The 16289-nt window shown below is 36.6% G+C and overlaps 1 protein-coding gene across 2 annotated transcripts in view; it reads right to left on the reverse strand.

Moving 5' to 3' along the window:
• The window catches only part of LOC132713831 (general vesicular transport factor p115-like), a 29332-nt gene extending 13279 nt beyond the window's left edge, over window positions 1-16053 (reverse strand). The window contains exons 1-10 of one of the 2 annotated variants that reach the window (XM_060696506.1): window positions 15916-16053; window positions 6117-6203; window positions 4750-4888; window positions 4252-4355; window positions 3360-3518; window positions 2906-3026; window positions 2441-2631; window positions 1990-2130; window positions 973-1061; window positions 10-24 (exon numbers count right to left, since the gene is read on the reverse strand). In XM_060696506.1, the coding sequence (XP_060552489.1) occupies window positions 10-24; window positions 973-1061; window positions 1990-2130; window positions 2441-2631; window positions 2906-3026; window positions 3360-3518; window positions 4252-4355; window positions 4750-4888; window positions 6117-6203; window positions 15916-15999 (1130 nt within the window). In that variant the 5' untranslated portion in view covers window positions 16000-16053. The remainder of the gene's footprint in view (window positions 1-9; window positions 25-972; window positions 1062-1989; window positions 2131-2440; window positions 2632-2905; window positions 3027-3359; window positions 3519-4251; window positions 4356-4749; window positions 4889-6116; window positions 6204-15915) is intronic. The other variant, XM_060696507.1, reaches the window with a different exon arrangement.
• Between the last annotated feature and the right edge of the window lie 236 nt (window positions 16054-16289).

The raw sequence follows: 16289 nt of genomic DNA on the forward strand, positions 1-16289 counted from the left end.
CATACATACATAAGACTTGGGTAGCTACAAAAATTACATAAAATTCTACTAGAGAAATCTCTAATAAACAAAATAAATAAAGCCAACATTAATGATAATGATGCATGACTTTTTGCTACTTAGTACTATTCTCTCTAAAACCCATGATGTTTTTCTTTTTTTCTACAAAATTTGCACCCATTCTTTTTTTAACTTTTAATTTTGGTGTCTTCCCAAAAAGTTTCCCATTGGCCATATAGCTCTGCTTCTTCTACTTTTGACAATCAGTACAGTTATAGTGACTTAGTATTTTAAATGAAGGTCAAAATACCAATTTGTTCACATTATCCTACTTTGGGTCATATTCCCATTTGAAAATAGTATATTATTTCCCCAATCCACAGGAAAATATTCCCAATTTAAAGTTACAAAATAAAAATATTGAATAAAGAACTCTATAATTTTTGAAAATAAGGGCTTCACCACAGTAATAGTGCTTAAATGTTTGAAGGTGCCATCCTAGACAGTGATTGTTTGCATTCCTTTAATCACTGCAAAATTTCATTCATTTATTTTCCCCCCAATTTTTATCAAAACATTGTTGAAATTCCCAAGTCCATGGATATGGGTCATGTAGCTAAAATCCTGGAAAAAATCCCCGATTTTACATTCAGCACAACTTGTAGCAGGTAATAAGCATCTTACATGTTCTAAATCACTTATTATGACATTATAAAACACACAAAAGAACAAATTATTCATTTCTGATGCTTAATGAGCCTTAAACTTAATACAAGATTTCACAAAACATTGGTTATCTGAATGTAAAATATGACATTGTAAATGAAACTTTTTTCCAACAGGAAATAAAAGCTGAAGGCTGCTTTAATCTACCTTTATATGCTCTTCTATATATCATCAAAACAAATAATTTTATTGAATTATTCAAGAATTTGAAGCTGAGTTGTTGGGTTAGACTATTAGATACCGTACCTTGGTGGATTAGATGGAGCCATCACTGAAGCAAAGTATTCCTGGTTTTGTAGATTCCCTCTGATAACTTCAGCTACAGTGTTTATAGTCTACAATAAAGTAATGTATCTGTGTATACATTATAACTCACATACAATAATGTTTATAAAACAACATCAACAAACACACAATTACTACATCATAATCAATCAAGATTTAACAAATAATGTTTATATCTAATGCTTTTACAAAATGAAACGTCTTTAAGATTGAAATTATAATACATCAACTGCATGAATTTAGCAACTTCAAAGAACTAAGTGATCAAGTTAAAATAAAACAGTGTCGAGCATAATATTATTTTATTCAATGAGTTCAATAAATTCAGTAATGAACTTACACAAATTTAATATTCTATTTATCACATACCCAAAATAAAGACAGTTTAAAGTGAAATAAGAGTCATTTTTCATTGACGCGACTATAGTATAACGCTAACATTTATCGCGCCTTTACGTTATGTTTGTATAACGCTAATGACGTCACGTCAAAATATATGCACAGCCGTGCAATACCATATAAACAGAGTCGCAAAATCGGCAAGGGTATGTGATAAATAACAAAGTAAAATACTCAAGTACACTTCCATTTAAGTATTTGCTTTTTCTTTTAGAATATATTGTTTCATGTATATTAAGTATGAGCAATTTGTAATGAAATACATGATTGTACAAGTGAACACTCTCTGTTTATGTTTTGTTTTAGGGCACACCAACACAGTATAGGTCATATGACGCAGAAACAAACAGCAAAGATGATTTTGACTAACCTCGGGTGTTACAAACTTTAAAGTAACACCATGGGTCAAATCACCTCGCTTGAGCTAAAAGATGCATAGACTCCAGTTTTTTTAACCCGCTTAGTTGCATTTTACGATCAGGCAGAGATAAATGGTGTCTGCAATTCGTATGCCTAAACTATTAAAGGCAAACCCTCAACCACAAGGGACAAGTGAACACATTTATATGTATAATTTACCTCTGTGAGAACATCAGCTGGTACACCACTGGCCATCAATATTGTACACAATTGTTGCACCAGACCACATGTATACATTGTCTTCTGACAGTTAGTGTTGAGTTGTTGTGGATTACTGGGCGATACAAGTGACCTCACAAGCTGAATAACATCAACATTATAATAGTCATTACTTTATAGTTCCTAGCACAATAACTCCTGATTTACACAAAAAATTATATTAATTAAAAAATGTGTTTGCCTAAAAACAGTCTTTGCAACAATTAATCATCTGATTTTGTTTAAAAGGAGGCAATGAAATATGGACATGGTTGTGAACTAATCTGAAACTTGTATTTCTATATTCTGTAGTTTCACATAACCATTATGATGATGCATTTTGAAATAACTTGTAGTTCAAGTGTTATCTACGTATCTATGTACAAGAGAAAAAAATTAACATAAACATTACCTGTAAAACTAGATGTATATTTGTAACTTTCTGAGCAGACCAGCCAACCTGTGATCTATGTGGATCTTGCTCAAGGTCAAAGAATGGAGTCAGATATTTGACATGGCTGCCCTCTCGGAAAAAGTTTTGGTTTGAGGAATTATTTTTCAACAGGTTAAGTAACAGAAGTAAGCAGTCCTCAACAACTATGCCTGAAAGGGAAACAACCTCTTAATAATTAATAAATAATTAATATGTCATACATCTAATCTTCATTTTCATTCTAATAAAAAGTACATATTCTAATAATACTAACACTTTCTATTAAATTTATCAGATGTTTTGTTTATTCAAGATCTAAACTTTGCTTAAATCCTAAAAACAAATATGCATTCTAAATATATTTAATATACCAGAAATTATTGAATATATATTGTAGTTTGAATGATTTTAGTTTGCAAATTTCATCAAGAATGTGTAACAAACCTCCATCTATTCCGCCTTCTTCATGTATAATATCAAGGAGACGTTCAAAAGCATTTTCAAATGCTACAATCTTCTGGATATTTGCATTGCTTCTCGTCAATTGGTTCAACAACAAAAGAGCCTGATAATATAACACAATAAAATCTCAATACTCTTTCTATATTGATACTTATATGATAGAAACATATTTCAATTCCATGGGAACTGTATTACCCATAAACAGTGATGTTTCTCCTGCAGTAAATGTATTAAATTAAATAATTTATTCAAATGAAATTTATTACGAAGGAGGTTCAACAGATGTACTTTTATATTAGAACTAATGAATATATCAGCTAAGGAAAGAGAAATACTTTTAGAACTTTTCCTGCAACATTAAAGTTTAAATGAATCTAAAATTTAAACTATGCAATCAAATATTTTTTAGTTTAGTAACAACATAATGAGCACTTACATCATTTCTAATGATTTCCCGGCTATCAGACAAAAGGTCCATTAATTTGGAAACTCCCATTGGATGAACTAGTATACACTCCTGTAGATCTTTACATTTGTTAGTCAACAATATGGTGATTAACTTCACTGTCGGCCATCTCACATGGAAGTCATACTCCTTTAAATTAAAGGTTTTAATATCAAAATCAAGGTTAACAAAACTAAGTTTGTAAAAGGAATATTTCCAAATAATGTTTCATTACCAGTCCTGCAAATACCTACAAGTGACCTTGACTTTGCTCTAAGATATCTTAGTAGCAATCCCAAGCTGCATCTTAACATAAGCTACCCAGCAAATTTGCTGTCAACAGGTCACAGCTAACTCAAGTTATTAATATTATGTTGAAAATGAATTTCTATTTTCTGCAACAGCGACCTTGACCTTAATCATAGTCACCTGGGTAGTAATCCCAAATAGCATCTTGATATAAGCTAACCACATACTAAGTATGGTGTTGAACTGTCAATAGGTCAAAGCAAACTGAAGTTATTCAGTGGAAACTTAATTTCTATCTTTAGCAACAGTGACATTGATCAAACACATCTGGGCAGTTACCCCAAGCTGCCTCTTGAAATAAGCTACCCAGTTACAAAGTTTGGCATCAATATTAAGCAAACTGAAGTTACTGAGCAGAAACTTAATTTCTATTTTTAGCAACAGTCACCTTGATCACAGACACCTTGGCAGCAATCCCAAGTTACCTCTTGATATAAGCTACCCATACACCAAGTTTGGTGCCAAAAGGCCAAAGCAAACTCAAGTTATTGAGATGAAACCAAAAGTTGAGGCTCACCTGCATACTTAAGAATTACAGTAACTGGTTTGTTAAGAATTATAGATATAATTTTACCTCCAACAGTGACAGTAGAAGTCCAACATTGTCTGATTTCTTTATAAAGATTTCTGTAAATTGAGCACCTAAATCATCTGGTCCTTGGAACTGTACTTCCTCTTCTAAAACATAAATTGACAAAAAAATAACAAAAGTCAGCATGTTGTAGATAATAACAATTAAAATATCAAAAAATTAATTTTTTTCACTATCAAATCATTTTTAATGAGCATAACTGTTTAAACAGGCTTGTTGTCAGTATTGTGCAAAGTGTGACATAAAACTGTACAGAATAGAAGAAATCTGAGACTATATCTTAGCAATAAAAAAGGTAAAACAATATATATATAGTTCTTGTACTATTGTATACTTATATATCAGTTTGTAAGATGTATTTGAATCTTTGAAGTGGTACATAACTGAGCAGATTTTCTTTGTAAAAATGCAGTAATCAACTAGTTCAGGCTTGAATGTGGTTTCTATCAATATATGTATACTAATTAATAGTCAGCTTACCATCATCCGTTGGTTCATTTGACATGACATTACAAAAGGCATCTAATGCATAACCAGTTATTTCAGAATCTGACCTGTCCGATTCCAAGACGTGAAGAAGTGTTTCCATTGCCTGAGTTCCAACCTCAAGCCGAAATTTCTGAAAGAAACAAATTAAAATTCTAATATTAAATATATTTTCAACATGTTAAATCAGTCATAGTACAAACTTGCAAATCTGTCTAATCATAACTACCCAACAGAATTAAAATAATGGTTCATATTTTTCATGTGTACAAAGCAACTTGACCAGACCGGCACATTTTGTGTTCTTGTACCCAGGTATTTTTTTCCAGTATTTTGGGAACATGACCCATACCCTTGAATTGGGAATTTTAGCGGTGTTTTGCTAAAAATTGGGAAAAATATTTGACTATAATTTTAAAATTTCCATTTATTTTAAATGAAAAACAAAGATGCAATGATATTTTATCAACACAAATTATCATAAGCACATAGCAGTCCTTAGCACAGCATACTTAAGTTTGCAATCATTCAGTCTCATTAACAAGCTGTTTCCTATGCAAATGTAATACATCTAAATATTGTTGTTTTTTTAGCTGTGATTCTTGCAATTAATGAACAGTAAAAGTTCTAAAATCCATAATGATAATTCAAATTCTATCACATCTGATTGATATTTTAATAGCCAATAAATCATTTAATACATTTATTATTAATTACTTTCATAAGTAACGCTGATAACAAGTGATAAACAACAACAACAAACTGGCAAATTTATAAGGGGATAATGTAAATCAAATACATTAATATATGTTTCATGTAACTTAATTATCAATTAGCTTGCTTTAATTACCATCAGCCATTCAGGGTCTTCTACAGTTTTAACACCTGATAATTTAAACAAAGCGCTGTTTTTAGCGATGTCAGTTACCAAGTGTAGCAATGGCTACACATCAGCGCATTTGTAAATTATGCCAGCTTACACCCCAGGCACTTTTATCTAGTAAAGAAATATATATATCTATATACATGTCAGACTTTTTCATAGAGATTTTTGGGTGATTAGAATTTCAGTTTCCTGATCAAATAGGGCAATGTGAAAATATTTTTGGCAAATTTTTCGCCCCAACTTCACCCTAAACTCGTTCCAACCAGTGTAATATGGCCTTTGCAATCGTTTTCCAAACACAGAAGTCATCATTTTTATTTTCTTTTACTTTCTTTTTTGAACTTTCAATTGGGAATTTTTGCCTATGAATTGGGGGAAAAGATACTATTTTCAATTGGGAAAATAACAAATATCAGCTATAAAATCAGCAGAAAAGAAAACTGGTACTAGACATCTTAATTGATGTATTTCTTACCCTTGATAGTGCTTTAATTGCTCTGACAGCATCCCTACGGTCTTCAAGAAGAGTAGATGAAGAAGCTCTATCAACAAGTCTCTCAACCTGGTGCAATAAATACATATCAAACAGTTATAATAGATTCTACAAAGTAATTCGCATTATTTTACTCATTCAACTTCTATTTGAATACCATATAAATATCTGACAGCTCCAGCTATCATTAGATTAAAACTGAAAACAAGAGGGCCATGATGGCCCTGAAGTCGCTCACCTGTATATAGGCCCCAAGAGAGGGGCCAGTTTAAACCCCAGGGCTTTTATTTGAACAAACTTGGTAGACACCCATTAGAAGATGTTTCATGCTAAACATCTAAGGTCTAGCTTGTTGGGTTTTTAAAAAAAAGATTTTTTCAAGTTTTTTCTTTACACATATAGTTAAAAACAATGACACACCTGGGGCAGGGCCAGTTTTGACCCCAGGGCTTTTATTTGAACAATCATTGTAGACACTTACTAGCAAATGTTTCATGCTTAATATCTAAACTCTAGCTATTCAGGTTTTTTCAAAGAAATTTTTAAGTTTTTGCTATACACAAATAAGCAAAATCAATGTCTCCCGGGGCGGGGACAATTTTGTCCCCAGGGCTTTTATTTGAACAAACTTTGTAGACACACACTAGAAAATGCTTCGTGCTTAATATCTAAACTCTAGCTATTTGAGTTTTTTTCAAAGAAGATTTTTAAGTTTTTGTTATACACATATAAGGAAAATCAATGACCCCTGGGGCGGGGCCAATTTTGACCCCAGGGCTTTTATTTGAACAAACTTGGTAGACATCCATTAGAACATGTTTCATGCTAAATATCTTAGCTCTAGCCCTTTCGGTTCTTTAAAAGAAGTTTTTTAAAGTTTTTACTTTATGCATATAGGGAAAATCAATGACCCCCGGGGCGGGGCCAATTTTGACTCCAGGGCTTTTATTTGAACAAATTTTGTAGACACTTACTAAAAAATGCTTCGTGCTTAATATCTAAACTCTAGCTATTTGAGTTTTTTCAAAGAAGATTTTTAAGTTTTTGTTATACACATATAAGGAAAATCAATGACCCCTGGGGCGGGGCCAATTTTGACCCCAGGGCTTTTATTTGAACAAACTTGGTAGACATCCATTAGAACATGTTTCATGCTAAATATCTTAGCTCTAGCCCTTTCGGTTCTGTAAAAGAAGTTTTTTAAAGTTTTTAGTATATGCATATAGGGAAATCAATGACCCCTGGGGCCGGGCCAATTTTGACCCCAGGGCCTTTATTTGAAAAAACTTGGTAGACATCCATTAGAACATGTTTCATGCTAAATATCTTAGCTCTAGCTCTTTGGGTTCTTTAAAAGATTTTTTTTAAGTTTTTACTATATGCATATAGGGGAAATCAATGACCCCCTGGGGCGGGGCCAATTTTGACCCCAGGGCTTTTATTTGAACAAACTTGGTAGACACACACTAGAAGATGTTTCATGCCAAATATCTAAGCTCTAGTTGTTTGGGTTTTTTAGAAGAAGATATTTAAAGTTTTTTCTTTTGGTTGCCATGGCAAACAGAGCTCTGCATGGAATTAAATTCTTTGAACAATTTTCAAAGGTGACCACCAAAGGAACATTCCTGTGAAGTTTGGATGAAATTGGCTTAGTGGTTTATGAGGAGATGTCATTTAAAGTAAGTTTATGGACGCTAGACGGACGCCGGACAAAAGCGATCACAGAAGCTCACCCTGTCACTTTGAGCTAAAAAGGCTTATAATTTATTGTTATATAGATTATTTACATTTACAAGGGGGCCCTGGATCGCTCACCCGAGAAATATTTTAAAGTGGAGCCCCTTTTCACCCCATGAGGAATAGGGAAAAGATAAAACATTGCGAAAAAAACGCCGGTTTACAGTACATAAGCAAAATCAATGACCCCAGGGGAGGAGCCAATTTTGACCCTATGGGTTTTATTTCAACAAACATGGTAGATATATACTAGAACATGTTTCATGCCAAATATCTAAGCTCTTACTCTTTTAGATTTTTACAAGAAGATTTTTTAAGTTTCTACTATTTACATGTATATATATAGAAAGTCATATTCTGAATTCAAAGGCCCGTCGATCTTACAATCTTCTAACTTTTACAGGCCTCAATTGGAGTTTACAAGCCTCGGGCATCGGGCCTGTGCCTTATTACATAGAGGAAGGAGAAGGGCCCACGAAAATGTTGTTTGAACTTTTGGCCCAACCCTTTTGTATGTACACTTGATTATGTCTGTAAAATAATAACCTTGTATAACGTGTGTTTATTTATACGCGGAAAGTCCAAGCGGGGCCAAAGGCCCCGCGAGGGCCGTAGCGCTCTAAGATAACATGTATGACGCTTATCAATTCAAATGAAATCAAATTAAAAGTAAATGAAAATTTCAAAAAAATATATAATTATCCTATACCTAATGAGCTGTGAAAAAATCCTTAGTTAACAGGGCGCCGCCATTTTGAAATCCTTTTGAGCTAAATATAGATATCAGAGCGCTTTTAATGAGCGTCTACATAATTCGGACTATTGCTAGCAGACGCATGCTAAAAAACACTTCCGGTGAAAGAAGGATGTATAAAATCAGAAAATAAACATGCATTTCATTTATAAGAACTATAATAACGATTATAATAAAGTTACTTTAACATATCCTTTTTGATAAATTAGCACATCAAAAAATAACGTTAAAACAATAACTGTTATTAGAGATTAACAAAAAATGGCGGACAGGATTTTCCAAACACCGTCGCATGCGCAGTGGTCCCCCTTTACATTTGGAGATTTTCGGAATATTCCGAGCACTCCGATGATAGGTTGAACACCACCAATTTATTTGTTTTGTTTATTTTCTTTTTCCCGGGGTAATTTGCGGGGCCCCCTCGGGAAAGAAATCGTCGCCAATTGTGACAAATTTACATGAGTAAAGGGGGAAACTTTCAATTTCAGCAAAAAACGGGGTTAAAAAACACCTGCCCCAAAAGTTCCCCTCGTGCATCGCCCCAATCCTCGTTTTGGGAACCTTTTTAGGGAGGGGGTGCCCATCAGACTTCTGGTGGGGCCTGTTCCAAAGTGGGGACCCCAAAAGGGAAAAAGAACGGTATTGTAATGATTTGGGACACGGGAAAAAAGGGGTTGTAGGTATTTGTTGGGCAGGGCCCCCGGGTGTGTATCCGGGCAGGGTCAGTATGTGTGGGCTCGGATTTTCCACCAGGCTTTTAAATGATTTCTGTAAAATTTTTCACTGTTTTGGGTTTGCTGAGGCGGGTTTTCGGGGGAGTGTCCCAGCTTAGAGCTTCCATCATTGCCAGTAACGCTGCTGGTGGGTGACGATAATCACCTGTGCAGAACCTGGCTGCTCTTCGTTGGCAGTTCTCGAGCTTACTGATGTTGGCCTTGGTGTGTGGGTCCCATACCGACGAAGCATACTCGAGCTGAGGTCTAACCAGTGTTTTGTAACATGTCGCCTTGATGTTCTGTGGACAGTTGTGATAAGTTTCTGCGTAGAAAGGCAGTGGTGGTGTTCGCCTTCTTTGCAGTAGCGTCAATGTGGCTGTTCCAGGAAAGCGTATTGTCAAGTGTGACACCCAGATACTTTGCCTTGTTCGTCTGCTTGAGTGTTTGGCCATGGATGGCATAGGACCAAGTTATCACTTTCCGCTTGTTGGTAAATGCGAATCATCTCACACTTGTCGGGATTAAACATCATCAACCAGTCTTGCTCCCAGTCTTGTAGGCGGTCAGATCCTGTTTGTAGTGCAATGCTGTCTTCCTTCAGAGCTGATGGTCCTATATAGTAGGCAGTCATCTGCGAAGAGGTGTGCTGTGGAGGAGACCCTGCCCGGCAAGTCGTTAATGTAGACTAGAAACAAGAGAGGCCCTAGGACTGTGCCTTGCGGGACTCCTGATGTGACTGGTGCTGGAGAGGATGTCTTCCGCTTTGAGTACTACTTGTTGTTGACGGTGTGAGAGGAAGCTGTTGATCCAACCCAGAGTCCTTGCCTCTGATCCCATAGTGGTGAAGCTTGGCCGAGAGACGTCGATGGGGGACCTTGTCAAACGCCTTGGAGAAGTCTAGTAAGATGGCGTCGATCTGCTGTTGTTGTTCAGGCCCGTTGCAAGGTCTGGACTGTGGTGATCAGTTGCGTCTCGCATGATCTCTTCTTCCGAAGCCATGTTGCATATCGGAGAGGATGTTGTTCTGATCGAGGAAACTGATCACGTGGCTATGGACAATGTGCTCCATTTTGCAACAGATGGATTGTCAGCAGAGCTGGGGATAGTTTGAAGGGTTACTTTTGTCTCCCTTTTGAATAATGGTGTGACTAGTGCGCCCTTTTCCAGTCTTGGTTACTTGGCCTCTCGATTGTGTGAAGCTTGGAATAATGAGTGTCCAGCATTGGGAATATGGCTTGAAGCCATTTCCCCTTCGAAATTCTGGATGGATTGGTCCCGGTCCGTGGGGCCTTGGGTGGGGTTGAATTCTCCAGGAAGCTTCTTGACCATCCCTTCTCATGGGATCTGCAGTTTGGAGGGGCTGTTTCTTGAAGGTTAGGGGCCCATGTTCGGTGGCTCTTCACAATTCCCTTCTTCGGTAAAGACGCGGACGGAGAATTGGGCAATTTGAGAATCTTCTGCTTTGGCACATGGGTCGGAATGGCTGATGCCATCTTTCTTGAGTGGTGCAACGCCTGAGCTGTCACTCTTCATGCTCTTGACGTACGAGTAGAGCTTTTTGTTATTGGTACCAGGGCTCACTGACCATGTTCCTAACATACTTGTTCCTGGTTTCTCGGCACTTTTGTTGATTCTGTTTCTGGATGCTCCTGTAAATGTCCCAGTCTGTCTGGTTCTTTTGATTTTCTGGCTTTCCTGTAGGCTCTTTTCTTCTTTCTGGCTAGACGCCTTATCAGTCGGTTACACCAGGGTTGATTGAATCTTGTGGATGTCAGTTTAGATGGCACAAACTCATCGATGGTGTCTGAGCACTTCTTCTTGAAGCTGGTCCACAGGGTGTTAATTGGGGTGCTCGAGTTGTGTTCCTGTATAAAATGTTGGGAGAAGTTGTTGAGATCTTCGTTCATGGCCGGTATATTAGCTTTTTTCCATATAAGTAAATACGACGTTGGACTGGTTTCTGGCGTCTGGGAACAATATCAGAGTCCACAGTCACAATGTCATGGTCACTTATGCCAGGAATGGAAGAGCATCTTTCCACCAAGGTTGGTCTGTTCGTGCAGAAAATGTCAAGTGTGGTTGTCGTTACGTGTTAGGAAAATTTACTATCTGTTCGCTGCCAATGTTCATTAAAATGTTGTCAATGAAGGTCTGGTTAATGGAACGGGAATACTGGTGGCCCCGGATGTTGTCTGTTGACGCCAATCTATATCTGGAAGGTTTGGCATCCCCGCCCAGCCAGATGGAACTGTTCCTATTCTTTGAGTTGAGATTCTGGATTTCTTTGCAGAGGTCTGTTGCATAAGATATGTTGTTATCTGTGGGACGGTAAAGGCAGCCGATGATAATAGGCTTCTTCGAGCTTGTGGTGTTAAACGATGCAGCAACAAACTCAGAGGTATCGCTATTCAGTACTTCGGTGGCTTCCATGTCTTGCTTCGCTATAATCGCCACACCACCATACCGTATAAGTGGTTTTTTCTGCGGGCTCCAAATTCTGCGGTTTTTCAAAATTTTGGCATGTTTTTTTTTCTGCGGACTTTATTTCTGCGGGACATTCTTTGGACAAAACATGATTTAAATTCTGCGACTCGTCTTATCAAAGTCTAAGTTCACATTACCCTATCTATTATATTTTCATATAACACGTTCGCATTTGTTTGTCGTCGTCACTGCAAAACTTTATAGTAATTACAAAAATTATATTGTTTGCTTGCAAACAAATATGATGCGCAACAATAGAAAGCTATACATCTTTGATCAGCGTGAAAGTAACGTGTGAAAAATATACCCCGGTAGTATGATCTTTAATTAAATGAAAATGAACATAAGTTTTACCGTATCGTATTAGATGACAATTAAAGTAAACAACGATTATTTAGCAGTATAAGGGTTGGAATGGTTCTTTAAAATATCTTTATTCTTAAATTAGCATAATTAACAATAAGTACATCCTTACAAACACACATTACATACAATTAGCCGACAGCAATTTTATACAACTTGAAAACTCGCTAAACCGTTTATTAAAATACTGTTTGTCGTTATTACTTTAGACGAAACAGGTCACAATGAAGGATACATATCGTAGCAGGTAAGAGAAAATAGTCTGCGGTTTTTATTTCTGCGGTGCCGAAACTGACCGCAGAAAACGCAGAAATAAAGTCATCGCAGAAAAAACCACTTATACGGTATGTGCTGTTCGGTCGATCGCGGCGTGTAACAAACCTGTAGTTGTCAGGCAAAACTTCCCTTTCTGCGATGCTAGTGTTCAGCCAGGTCTCGCTGGCAAGGACAACATCTGGGTCTGCCTGCTCAAGTAGTGCCCAGAACGCTTCTCTCTTGGCACGCATGCTCTGAAAGTTGATGATCAGTGTACGCAATTTCTTCTTGGCAGTTGGCTGCTTGCGACGACTGGCAGTAGGCGATGACGCATACTGTGGGGAACCAAAGACTGAAGACTGGTTGGAAGAAAACGAGGTTGAAGAAGGTGTCGAGCAGGACGCTGATGCTTCAAAGTCCATATATAGACTGGAATTAAAGTTGGGGATCCCACATTGGCAAGCAATTCCATGTGATGTCAGTACCGTCTAACGCATCATAAATAAGGGTAGTCATTTGCAAGCAATGTTTATGAAACCATTTTTCACAGTTAGTGCACTGGATTGATCTGACAGTTCTGGACCAAACGCATGCTCTCCCACACTCCCCACAAGGAAACCTGACAGTTCTTGGACCTGGATTTGGGTGGCAGTCTGAGGCATTCAGAAGCAGCAAGGAGAACAGGTACAGAAAATGTCCGGACATACATTTCTTTGGGGCTGAAAACATTGCATGTTTGTTGAACGTAGAACAGCTGATGTTGAAAACACCTGGATAAAATACAATCTGTGTACATGTTATAGGCCGGGGTGGAGTGTAGGCACTATAGCAGTGGCTGATAGTTATCAGGGATACGATGAAATACGATGACAGCAAAACAAGGTTCATCTCTTGAACGCAATTCGGATGTGTACATAAATTTCGGATGTAAACAAATCCGACTTCCTGTTGTGACGTCACTTTACCGCTGCGAGAAAAAAAGTGGAAAACTTCGCTAAAATCGGGTGCAGGACAGTATTTGTAGGTTCATAAAGAGGGGAATACTACAATGGAATGATCAAACCAAGGAGAAGATCGTGGTGTTGTTTGTAACTCGTAAAACAATTTGTTTTCTCTCTGCGGAAACGGCGAGATGATGTTCCCTTCACGCATGCGCACTTATTTATGGTAGAAAGATCTGGTTTACATGTACACTAAACATGTTATGCTAAAATCATTATTCATAAGAGCTTTCCGCGCCATAGCAGGGTTTTACGGGACGCAGAATTCTGCGTCCCTATACGCATAAATTTTGACATGTACGCATATAAGTTATCCACTTGCGTCCAAGTGTACGCACAAAAATAATTCTAGACAATAGATATTATTGTTTCTGACCCGACATGATTTTATCTCTTTCTTCTCGAAGCTCATAAAATTCCATTTGAACCTAATGCTTGCATTGTTTATTCGGAAGTTAACATAATTGAAATCTACTGCGCATGCTATTTGCAAGTGCCCGCTGCAGAAAATGATGACGTTTATCGTGCAAGCTACAGTAACTGATGACGTTTACCGTAAAATCTATTTTTGGTAGCTGTTTTTGGTTTTTCTATTGCTATATTTAGACGGACTATTTATAACAAGCAATTACTATTGGTTAGCGTATCCAATGTCGATCTACCAGTTCGGCGATTGTATTTTGTACATGAACAGCGATAATAAAAAATGCAGTGCTTTTTGCAAAGTGTTATATGAAAAAGTGTTAGAAATTAAGTCACTGGGTATGTTATTATCGTTGGTGTTATAAATATAATGGTTTCGGCGAACTTAATTTATGACTGGGACATCAAGTATGTCCCAGCTTATGAGGAGGTGCAAAAGCGGTTTTGTCGGCCTTTTGTTTTATGATATTTTTAAAAACACAACATATTTAGCTGACTGGTCTGTAAAGACATCTATTGTGTGTTTACTTGTTCAGCTAAAATATTTACAAATAGATCAGTACAAATTTTCAGTCTGTTGGTGTAATCACCTTGTCAATAACAACATATGCTACTAAAACTTGACATTCCAGCCACTCAAAGACTTATAAGCCTTGGAAATAGCACATGATATTATTGTAAAGGGCTACTAAAATGCTATAAAAAACCTAGTGATAAAAGATATTGAAATAATATACTTCTTATGAAAACAGTACAATATACATGCATATTTCTTACAGGGTAAATAAACGATTTTAAGCAAAATAGAGTGGTCTTCATAGTCTTTTATAGTGAATATAATTTTGGACCCCTAAAATTCAGGCCTGGACCCCTACTTTTCTAGGCTGTGCATCCACTGGACCCCTAAAATTTCAAAGAGATGTAAAACCCTGCCATAGGTAGCACCTAATTTCATATTACAATAAAATGTTATCAAACTTAAACTCATTTCGCAGACTGCCGTTGTTTAAATATCTGTTTAAATGCTAGTCCTATAAATATGACGTCGCTTTGGGATATTTTTGCTTCTGGGCAAAGCAACGTCATATCGAAATTGCTCAAAAACCCATAGCATGTTCCGCCAGAAAATCGGGCGGAACGAAAAACAATGAAGACAGCGTGTATTTACATAATTTTTGACCTATTTATAAACAAAACTAAAAAATAAATACCTTTTGTCAAAATAATTAAACTGTCACATCCTAAAAATCATGATTAAATCCTCTCATGTATTTCAATTCCTTTTACAGCTGATAAACAAATGGCGGCCGTAAAGTGCGCGAAATCTGATTGGCTAATTCAAATGCAAGCGTTTAACTGAGTCAGAACAATATAACGGAATATTTTTTTAACGAAATAATTGCCCATGCACCGTCAGTGTGTTCGAATATATTTTTTCGTTCAAAAATTTGGAATCAATCTGTAAAGCACCTTGCTTAACCAGTATGGCTGATAGACAAAAATAGATTGATGTTTATATTTTATTTTAAATTGATAAGTACATCGTTTGAAAGTTTTTGTGTATGATTGAGCATGAAATTGAAAGAAAATATGATAAGCTTTTGAATAAAGCTTGAAAGGCAAGACAATAGACATTTTTGGAATTTTTTATGATGCTATTCGTTTTTGAGCAATAACTATTAGACGTCAGGCTTGACCGACAAAAACTATAACAAGCCTGTAACGTCTAATATATTGGACTATTTAAATGCCCACTCATCTGCTCATGTTAAAAATATTTGTCAGTTGCTAAGGGTAGAGCAAGGTGGAGTTAGAGTTTAACCTAAGGTGCCTGTACCTTATTAGGAACTTTACCAGAAACGTCCTAGCGAAAACATGTTTTCGCCAAAACTGGCCAGTTATTTTGATACCCCACCCACCAGTTTGTACACGTAAACCGGTGTCTAATTTTCTTTCAAGCACTGACGCAGTTTATTTAAAAAAATGTAAGTTGACAAGAAAATAATGTTTTCTTACACATGACATACTTTTCAACACCTTAAACTTACTGTTTCAGCACCACTGGGCTGTCCTTCTCCAGGTTGTGCTCCCAAATATTTACGGAAGTAGTCCATTTTGGAACTGTAACGCATGCGCAGCGACGTGGCAGTATGCCTTGTCGGTAAGCGCTTGCAATTATCATTAACGATCTACACGGACTTTAATTGAATTGTAATTTAAATCCGTGACGATCTATTAGACTTTTATCTGCATGCGCCTGTACAATTATCAAACCGCAAAATAAATCTTAAAGGCACTTCTCTGTTATTTTTAAATCGATTTTTATTTGTTTGGGTCGTCAGACCAAACAAATAATGGTAGCGAAATTTCAGAGTCTAATGTTCTTAATTGCAAATGCCGAAAGTAGTCCACTTTTTTGAAG

This window comes from Ruditapes philippinarum, unplaced genomic scaffold (assembly GCF_026571515.1).
Source record: "Ruditapes philippinarum isolate M1 unplaced genomic scaffold, ASM2657151v2 ctg587_1_1_1_1, whole genome shotgun sequence".
NCBI lineage: Eukaryota > Metazoa > Mollusca > Bivalvia > Venerida > Veneridae > Ruditapes > Ruditapes philippinarum.